Source organism: Etheostoma cragini, chromosome 19, assembly GCF_013103735.1.
Source record: "Etheostoma cragini isolate CJK2018 chromosome 19, CSU_Ecrag_1.0, whole genome shotgun sequence".
NCBI classification, from domain to species: Eukaryota; Metazoa; Chordata; class Actinopteri; order Perciformes; family Percidae; genus Etheostoma; species Etheostoma cragini.
Window position 1 is genome coordinate 12,660,055 of NC_048425.1, and position 10,986 is coordinate 12,671,040.

The 10,986-nt window shown below is 39.6% G+C and overlaps 1 protein-coding gene across 2 annotated transcripts in view; it reads right to left on the minus strand.

Annotated features, from left to right (window-relative positions):
• The window catches only part of LOC117962203 (zeta-sarcoglycan-like), a 43,354-nt gene extending 34,552 nt beyond the window's left edge, over positions 1 to 8,802 (minus strand). Inside the window, exon 1 of one of the 2 annotated variants that reach the window (XM_034901360.1) lies at positions 8,417 to 8,802. In XM_034901360.1, the coding sequence (XP_034757251.1) occupies positions 8,417 to 8,455 (39 nt within the window). In that variant the 5' untranslated portion in view covers positions 8,456 to 8,802. The remainder of the gene's footprint in view (positions 1 to 8,416) is intronic. The other variant, XM_034901359.1, reaches the window with a different exon arrangement.
• Between the last annotated feature and the right edge of the window lie 2,184 nt (positions 8,803 to 10,986).

Here is a 10,986-nt window from a genome sequence, read left to right on the forward strand (position 1 = left end):
TTTTCTATGAAGCAATGTCAATAGTAAACAGTCGACCACTCACTACTGACAGCATTAATGATCCCAAAAGTGTAGAACTACTTACTCCAAACCATTTGCTGACCATGAAAAGCTCTGTCCCGCTTCCTCCTCCAGGCAAATTTGTGGCAGAAGATGTGTATGCCAAGAAAAGGTGGCGCAGGGTACAGAACCTGACAGAACAATTCTGGAGTAGATGGAGGAAAGAGTATCTAACAAACATTATCCTCAGACAACGCTGGCACTCAGCAAGGCGTAATGTGAAGGTGGGAGACAGAGTCATCGTCAAAGAAGACGAGGTGCCCCGTAATGAATGGAGAATTGGCAGGGTACTAGATGTTTGTAAAGATGAAGATGGGTTGGTGCGAAAGGTAACAGTACAAATGGGAAACAGAAAGCTCAGGAAAGAGGGTCAAAGACTTACTAGTTCATCCGTTCTTGAAAGACCTATTCACAAGTTAGTTGTACTTGTAGAAAACATCTCAAATGTGTTGTAATGGAACTAAGCTCTAAGAATTTACAGTACAAGTAAGGAGAGTTAAAATGGCAGTGTTGACCTGTGAGGTATAAAATGCCAGTTGTTTTATTTCTGAAAATTACTAGATTTATTCAAATGTTTCCATAAATGTGTCATAAATCATAGTAATTTGATGGGAGTGTAACGGTCTGAGGGACAGTTCTATTGAGATTTCCATGTTAGTCCATAATTGTTTGATAATTCCATTCATGTGTGAATTATACAGTAATTTAAAACCTTAAAAATGTATAATAAATAAGTTTAAAAAGGGACATTTGATTTAAAATTGTACCAAAATGTTTTACGTTAATATGTTTACATTTTGTTCTTTATTGCAAATGCTATTTCTTATGTTGAAATCAAAGGTCAAATGACCAGAGTTAAGTGAAGGCCACACCTGTTGCATTGTGGGAAGAAGGTATTCAGCGAGAGCCAACGTGGCTGCAGAGAAAAATGTACGGGCTTAAACTAAGATTTGCACGGTCCAAGAGGCGCACACGGTAATGGTGCTTTTGTATTTCAGCTTTGTTACATTTGTGAATATTTGTTGTAATTTCTTTGTATTGAATGCACTTTCTGCACTGTTGTGACGCTAACACTGATAACATTGTGGGGCCCGTCTACTTAAAGAAACGTGTGTAAGAGATTGTAAAATCACTGAAAGTATTTTGACTTCTTGTGTTTTATGTGTTTATTATCTTTATAGTTTTCACGGTGTCTTGAGGATGGAAATGTTGAAATAAATGTTAAAAAGACATCTGTATGATGCGTGGCCGTATTCAATTGGACCAGTGTAACTACAGTTTGCATGACTATTACTCAAACGATCATGATAGATGCCAGTTAATTGTCGTTGATTGATTAACAATGATTACACTACGTGCAGCTGTTCTTTGCGTAGATCCACCTAAAGGTGAACCGATAAGTCTATTAATCTGTTTTGACAAAGGAATGCGTGATTGTCTTTTCATTTCTTCAGGCAGAATAGTCAAACACTCTAGCACCAACCTGTGGGATGATTTGATGGGAAAACTGAATATCTTTGGGTTTGCATTGTTGGTTGAACAAGCTATTTGAATAATTGTCTTGGATTCTGGGAAATAGATTCTTATGATTTTCAGATATTTTATACAAACAGTTACTAATTTTCAACAGTTTACTGGCTTATTCATAAGAAATTGCACTCATTTAAAATGTAACAAAGTCGTTTAAATGTGTGCGTTTGTGTGCGCACTGAAACATGTTTCCAAATCTTTCCCATAATTGACACTGTTCATTGGGAGGGGCATTGATCGATTGGACAATCTCTAAACCTCTGAACAACAAAACAGGACAATGCACTTGAAACATGGCATGTAATGAGAGTCTTCTTCCACAGCCGTCCCACTGGCTCGTCTTTAAGAGACTGTTTCCTTGGACAAACAGCTTAGTTCACTTCTGCCAGCAGTGGCAGATGTCTCCCAAATGGATGTTACGACTCTGCAGCAAATACAAATGACCCATGTCACTGGCCTAGAAATGTCAATGATTCCAATTTAACCAGCGATACAGCTGAGGGACGAGAGCATTATGATAGGTGCTTACACAAAGGCTGAATACAAACTCAATGCAGTGTCACAGAAGGCCACAACTTTACCATGCACAGTCAGTACAACCATACACTTGAGTTAATACAAATCATATTCAAAACTAGATTCACGCGTCGCAATGCGGACGATTCTGCATCGCTGCGGTGACAGACCATAATCGATTACTGCCCACTGATGTTGCTTGTTGATTTTCCACTTGTTTTTTGTTTCAGCGTTTTTTTTCTGCTGTCTGCTGTGTTAAGACTACTTCATTCAGGAAGCGTCTTGTTCAAGAGCAGATACAATAAAAAGGTGCATTCAAATACATGTGACTGCCTGAATTTGTGGCTGAAAACCATGTGTAGTAATATATATTTTAAGAAGGTGATGAGGCGTAATAGTGACATCGAATGGAATCGTTCACATGACAATCGTAATCGAGTTAAAACGTGACACCAGTGAAGATTGAAAAGATACCCCCCCCCCCCAATTTGAGACATCCCTACACTTAACTAAGGCTCAGACACTAAAAAAAATAAATAAACTTAAAACACCAAGAAAAAACTGTTTAAAATGTCTTTTAGCCTCTAGTCATGACCCTGCTGGACAGAGTCAGTCTATTCCAATCCACTGTTGCTAGGGGAAACTTCAGCACTTGTAATTTCTATGGCAACCCACTGTTCCCAACACTAGTGGATCCTGTGATTTTTTTGTAATGCATATATTACCGCGGTTGAGTCATGCCTCCTAATGCTCGGTTATTCACAGAGCAAATAAAGCAGTGCATAGTGGCCTGCGTTTTGTCGAGCTGTCATTTCAGTATGCCGGTCACAGCGGACTTTCACAAGCACGCTGGACTGATCAAGATGTCCAACTGCAGCGGTGTGACAAACAAATTCAACTTAAAAAAAAATATATTGATTAAAAAGCTCGCTGTGCAGGCATGCCACACTATGTTGAATCCCATTTATCAGTTCATGTCAGCTTTAGCAGGTCTGACAATTAACACTTTAAATGCAAAAGCAAATTGTTAGGCATCAGTGTGACTGCACATGTGCATAAACATTGTGGGTATGACCACTCCAAAACTATGTGATGAATGTTTGCCCTTTTACTGTGGCATCTACAGAAACAGTCCCGATAATAGAAAATAGGGGCAGTCGTCAGTTAAATGTCACTGCAGGGACAGATGGACACTTCCAGCTGGCAACTAAGACGCAACTGTCTTGGTCAGCCAGTCTTAATACACTGAAATAACTATTTGTAATCAACTGTCAGAATCCCATATAATTAGAGTGATGTAGTTATTACAACCAATGACATCTCAAACTAGACGTTCAACCTTCACCAGCTATGTTTCCATCCAGACATTGTTATCCAAATTAAGTGATACTGAATGGAAAATGCCTTATGGAAACAGTAAAATTCAATAGAATTTCATGAAAAGCAACTCAAAGGTAATACGTTCGTTCTCATCAGATTTTTATCTTGACCGATATACGGCTTCTGCGATAAACGGTGATGGAAATGTTATTTGCCGAATAAACAATGAATTGTGATTAAGTTTTAGGTCATTTTATGGTTGTAACCTGCCACAAAATGAAGAAAAAGTTGTAGTTAATTTCCGCCTAGTATTTCCTCTGTCTGCACACATGGTGGGTGTCAAAGACAAAGCGGATGAACGAGGAGACGAGGGACTTTCTGAATTATCAGGAACTTGAAGGAAATGGACGACAAAAGTTAAGACAAGCCGTGGGACGTCCTCTGGAGTAAATGGAAGGCGCTCAAACAGCGAGACATGTCTTAAAAAAAAAGACACTGTGTTGTCTCAGTGTTGCCGGAGGGAAAATAAAATGCAATGATCAAAGCAATGTGTTGTTATTGTTTTGTTATTGTAGCTTGATATGTTGCTATCAGCTGGCACATAAGCACTACTACAACTTAATATTGATCACATGTTGGTAGACAGCGCGATCCATTTTGTGAAGCAAAGCTTTGTTTGCAAATGTTTGCTTGAATGTTGTGCAATTCAGTGCAAAAATGAATGGAAACACATTAAAATATCTTTGATCGCAAAGCAGCATATGACAGCATTACGCACAGGTTCTTATTGGCTTTAAAGCCGTTGGATGGAAACACTTTCACCAGCTTTATTTAAATGACTTTTTTTTACAGAACTTCAGGTAATTTTAATGATTCTTCAGCTGCTTGTGGGTATAAACCCCCCCCCCCCAAAAAAAAAAAAAAAAAAAAGGGGACAAAGGCTGCAATTGTGTGTCAATTCACACGTCTCTAACCTCTTGCGCAGGCTCGTGGACTTTCAGTGGGATTTTCTTTGAAAATGGTGAGTTAGACGTATACATTACACATATTTTCAAACAGCGATGACTCAGGAGGCTGGGGAAATTATTAATTAACAGTGATTATAGTCAGGCCAAGCCCAATTCAAAATCCTTACATGGTCAGGCTCTTACTAATTTGGACAAACAAATACAGAAATAAGCCAATACGAGGAAGGAGTCACAAGACAAACCAAAGAGTTGTGGATCAGGTGGGTAGGATAGTGGCGGAGAGGAGAAAGTGTTCTTCAACTGAACTGTATTAAAACACGGTCTTATATCTTGTAACATTCTGTATAATTTTGGACTTTCCAAGAAGGAATTTAGCTGTTCAAAAGGCGTTCTGCTCCTTAAAATATGCTAATCTACTTGTTAAAGTACTTAGTTATTTTCTTCCAACACTTGTGATTTAGAGTTATAGTGTAGTAAACTAAGCTTGAATAATATAAACGATACCATTAACAACCATAGGCGTGCAAAGTAAGAAGTCTAGGACAAAGAATAATTGAACGCTCAAAATTCCAACCACTAAAAGTCTAAAGACCGCTTTTCTCTCCACTCAGACAACCAAGATGAGAATTTGTTTCCAGTCCAACATTTACTCTGAGTGCCTCCAAAAAGGGTGGTTAGGGGTCATCACAGACAGATGGGTCTATAATCTACTCGGACGGTTTACCACCTCCAGCCCTGATTACATGTAGTTTCTACAAACAGAAACTTAACACCTACGCAGTAACTTGCTTCTCTGAGGTAGGCTACTAATAAGCTATAAAAACCGCTACTTGTGCAAAACATTCGCTGCGCTGGAGAAGCCTTTGTGTTCACTTCCATATTAATCTTTGTATATGCTGCTTCATCTATCCCCTGTAAATTTGTGCTGAGGTCTGACAGTGTCACTTTCTTTTTAACAGGGGGGGGGGGGGGGGGGGGGGGGGGGGGGGGGGGGGGGGGGGGGGGGGGGGGGGTTAGTGCTCAGAGCTTTGACTACAGACGTTCCAGCTGGATCCAGGCGAAGCCAGCAATCACCCAGCCGTCCCGTACCCACTGCCAGCACGCCTCATCTTAACCAATTAGCGTCCAGGGTGATAGTCTCCATGCTGTTTTGATCAAACAGTGACGTGCTGCAGAGGCAGCAAAATGCAGCCGAGAAGCCCCTATTGAAAGAAAATGAGACGTTATTAATGCTTGATAGTGTTAATCAGCAGATCGACATGCATTCTCATTCAGCAATGCCACAGGAGCCCCACAGGGCTGCCTCAGCTGGAAGTAGGAAAACATTTGAGATGCACTAATGACTGTAAAGCTTGTATTCATCTATCCTGTGTATGTTCACTGCACAGTCGCTGAGGCAGCAACAGGGAAAAGAGATGGATACAATCATGGTGAAAGTCAGTCATACAGTACCAAAGCATCTTTTCATTTCGGTTCTCTGGGCTTTTTAGTTGGACAGAAAGCCCAATCAAAGAGAAAGAAGCCTGAATACACCCCTGCAACAGAGAAAACCCATTATACTTCTCAAATGTGCAACTCGATGCATCGATGTAACCATTTCACATTATAGAGAGACAATCAGGCAAGACGCTCCACTTGGATGTGAAATCCAATTTTTGTGGCTCCATCATCTCTGGTGGAGTTACAATAGCAGTGGAGCTCATCAATGGCTTCATCTTCTGCAGTGTTCTTGCCCTTTATGGATGGCAGAACACTTGCTTCAGCTAAAAGCAACAGAGGTAAACCTACTGTAAGGATAAGAGCGGCATGGATCAAAGATCTCCTACAGGTCCGGCACAAGGAACGGTCGCAGCTGTTCAATCCGAGCACGCAGCCAGCAAGACTGAACACCACGGACGCTTTGAAGTGGAGTTTGCAGAGAGGATTTCCTTTTGCTGTTATATGCAGCTCTGCTTTTGAGAACACTTTTCATGAACAATATGCAACACAAAAGTGTTCAAACACTGTTGTCACCTCTGACCGTGGTGGTGCTGGTTCTGTTAAGTCTGTAAATGTTTGCAGCTCTGTCCGTTCCTCACTCAGTGTGGATGATGGCTCTGGCATGGGGAGAAGACGACAAACGGCTGATGTTAAACACTTCTCCACAGCACACACACTAGCCGTACTTGGATATCCAGGGTGGAAAATTAGCACCAGCCAAAGGCCGGTACTTTTCACAGTGGTGGGTGACTTTGCCTTGTATACCAGCCACAGTGGAGGGGTTTTCAGCACTAGTCCGTGACATCGGTTTCAAAAAGTGTGGCAACATATCCCCGGTGTTAGGAGCCCCGCCGCGGAGTCAGCGGTGACAACTGTTTAGGGCTAAGTGTAGAAAAAGAAAAGGTACTTTTTGAACAAGTGGCGCATTGTGGCTTAGGGAAAACAAAGGAATGGCGGTATCCACAAAGTTAGTCCAATGAGGGGAGGAAGAAAAGTGTGATAGCATTCCACGTTAACACCATCACTCTCTCGCTCGAGACCACTGTGTCCAAACAGCGCTTTAGCAACAAAAGTAATGCCACAAAGCATTCTAAATAAAGCCTCTGTTGTAATGAGAGAAGATAATGGATCCTTTAAAATCTCCCTTCAAATAAAAAAATGTAATTAAAGCTGCACGCAGCATTGGACGGGTCCTCGCTAATCTACTCGCGTCGGGGTCACTGGCGGACGAAAGTCCTTGCAATCGTGCATTTGAGCGTCACTCAGACACTGAAAATCGTCACGAATGGAAAAAAAAGTTATTTTTTGAAATAACTTTCCATCTTTAAAGTGTTTAGATGACACAGACAAAATTTGAAATTGAAGAAATCTCTAAGAGATTGTTAAAGTGTGACATGTGGAAATGGCCAAAATCACACTCATTTTGAACATTTAATTCAAAATGGAGGACTCCCTGTTGGGTTTAGGGTATGGCTCCAATGGGGTTTTATGTCCGTCCTGCCTGCCTGTCCTACTGCAGGGTCTTTTTTATTTTTCATTTTGTAGGGGGCACTAGCAAGCCATTTTTGTGCACCTATTCCCAGAACCCTTAAAATATGTACATTTTCACCAGACTTGATGCAAAATTTGGTGAGTTTTTTTTATATTTCAAGCCCCTCAAAAAGGCAATTCATTTGACGGGAAAAAGAAAGAAAGAATAATCATTTCTTTAGTTCCAATAAAGCCTTCACTGCTTTTGGTGCTCGAGCCCTAATTTTAAAAGAATAAGCAGAAACGTGACAAATTAGCTGAAAGACAAACTTGCAGACAGTCACTAAGTGGGAATGCCTAGAGCCAGGGTGAGCATGAGTGACTTCTGGACTGATAAGCATGACTTAGCCACTAAAACCCAGAGCTGTGTATTTGAGTGTGTGTGTGTGTGTGTGTGTGTTTGAATGTGTGTCACTGGATCCAAACAGTAGCTCTGCTGTGTGGGTTTCTGACACCGAGCTGCTTTATTGCACTGCAGCACGGAGACAACACATACTGTACCAGAGGTTACTGCTTCCCTCTATGCTAGATTGGCATCATAACGAGAAACCATGCAGGCGGAATAATTATAGGCTGTCACATTGCTGGGATTCTCAAAAAAGAAAAGAGACTGCAATATGTGGTACAGTGCAAGAAAGAGATCCGGTGGTCTCTGTAAGAGAACTCCGGGCAGGTGAGTGTAATCATCACGTCGCTCCGACTGAGAGAGATGCGACCACTGCAACACTACAGACAAATTACATTCACTTTTAATTAGCTGGGAATTGAAGCACCTGTTGCAGACAGCATTACTGAGAAACTTGCGTTTAGACTGCTGAATAAAACAGTGTCTAGATAAATAATGCATGACTAGCTAGTTACAGCCAGTTAGCCCCCTGCCCCGTAAGCAAGGTTAATAAAACTCACTTTAAAACTCACTTCCCTGCTGCATAATGTGATGCCCCCTGTCAAACTATTCCCCATTATTCCACCGATAATGTCGACCGCACTTCTTCCCACCATTGTTAGCTTACCTTCAGCGTCTCTATGTCGAGAGTAGCCGACTGCTCCATGTTCCAGGCTCATTCGTCGCAGTCACATATTTCCACAAAGTTGAAACAAGCTAAGTGCACGAAGTTTAGCCACGCCGCGCAAGCGAGCTGCGCTCCCGTTCAGAAAGAAATACAGTTATCCAACGGGTTAAACAAGTCATGTTTTTATCTACATATTAACAGTAGGCCTGCTTTCAATATATTTGAAGCTGTATCATGGACAACGACTAGTGTTCAAACACGCTTCAGTCTAATTAAGACACGCAGGTTCAGGTGCTTTCGCCGGCGGCTCACTTTTCCTTCGATGACCCGATGAGACGATTCGCTCTCCTCCAAAACCCAACCACCATCAAGTCAGACGAAATGAGAATGATACTTCCGGTAATTAATTTCAAAATAAAGGTCACGAAGGTGAGCATACGCATGCATCTCTGATCGCCTGCATATTTTTTTTTCTTGAATGTTATCATTTTGTACACCCACAACCTTTTTGATTATTATCTTTTTACTTAATTTTTTTGTGTGCTCTGTAACCCCGGCCGTTTTATAATGTATTAAAATGCAAATAAAAATAAAATACAATTGTAAAACAAAGTAGCTTACAGCCTCTTAGTAACAACATGTAGACTACTCATGTGGAATGGTTCCGTCAGTGTTATATTAAGATGAAACTCTATTATTATTATTGATAGATTCATATGTAAGTGGCATTTTAACATGGTCCCCAATCAGTTAAAAATGTATCATTTGACATGAAGGAGTCCTGTAGGACTTTTTTTTATAATGTTCTGTGGGGTAGTTTAATCTTTAATGATGTATCATAATTTATATCATTATTTTTGCATAGCCTGTAGACCTATTAAACCTTAATGTTAACAGCTGTAAGATAAAGGAAGGCGAGTAACAGTACAACATTATATTCTATATAAGTGTAGTGGAGTGGAGTGTATGCTACTTTACACCAATAATGAGTAAATTATAAAAAAGGCTCAAGTTAAGTTCATACAAATACCATAAAACTGTAAACAGAATGAATAAATATGTTTAATACAAGACTATACCCAAAATGTCAACTTGAAAAGATCACATAAATGGTGGGCAAATGAGTGTTTTGTTATTAGCAAAGTACACATTTTATTATGAAAACAGGGTGTCGTTCAATTTCCGGTTTTATAATATCAAACTCTAGGTGACTTGACACTATTCAAATCCCATTTAAAGCAAGAGGGAATGCATTGAGTAAAAGAACTGTTTTAAACAGAATTACCGTAGTTAGAATAAGTTAATAAGACTCTTAATATCACATCAGAAAAAAAACTTTCTCCAACCTACTCTTAGAATTCTCCTCCCAATAACCATATACTAAACGGATTCATTATACTGCGCAACATCTTCCCATCCTTTTGTATGTGATGCACCCTGCAGGAGACATGGTGACCCTGCAACAGCAATAGAAAAAAATATACTAATAAACTAAATTAACTTAATACACAATACAAGAAAAAATATAAGATATAAAGGCCTACCTATAGAATATCTAAAGATTACACGATATAAAGGATATACTAAAACACACTATAAATATACTCCAACACTACAACATAGGAGAGCCTGCTTCTTTATTTTATTTAGTTTATATTCTTTTATTTAGAGATTGATTTACAAATATTCAGTCAACACAGCTCAATAACTAGGAGAACAGACTATACATTAGGCAAGAGTGCATATTTTTTTAAAGAAAGATGTCAAAAACATGAACTGATGTTATAGTATATTAGGCTATGAAAGGCTCTTCATGTTTTATTTAGATAATCGGGTTCATGTGTGCCAAGGAAATGGATTGCAGTGAAAAAACAATACGGATGGAAAAATGCAGTTTGAAGAGAAGACAGATATATATTTTGATCATGTTTGTAGTTTATGAAAATTATTAATGCCCTATATGCAATGTGAGATTATTCGTGGCGCATGAATGTAAGTATTTTTTTACTAATATAAATATAAAGCAGATAGTGGGGACAGGTTGTAGTTTTCTTTTCAACATATTAACATAGACAGTCATATTAACCATAGATTGATAATATTGATAACAAGCCTACTCTCACCTTCTATATGGATCATATAGAGTCATCCGTGTCAGATTTAGTCAGGAGGATAATTCTTCGTGGTAAATATCACATATATTCCCTGCAGTAGGAGAGGTTGTCAGCCTTCCTTTGTGTGGTGTAGAAATGATTTGAAACTGTGTTTTTCCTCTCTGAAAAGCTGAGACCCAGAAAACCTGCCAGACCGACGTGTAGAAACATATCTAGGAAACTACTGTTTGGATCAATCTCTCCTTTGTGGTGATTTGAATGCTCTAAATGGTAATTTGATCTTCTCTAGCCTTACTTACATTTTTTCAGTATCTCTACCCCCCCCCCTTGTTGATTTGTTCTTTGTTGTTTCTTGTGTTCAGGTAAGTTTTTCTCACAGACAACTGTTGTATTGTATATACGTATTCTATTCCACAACGAGGGTATTGTATGTTGTTGCCTTTCCAAATAATATAT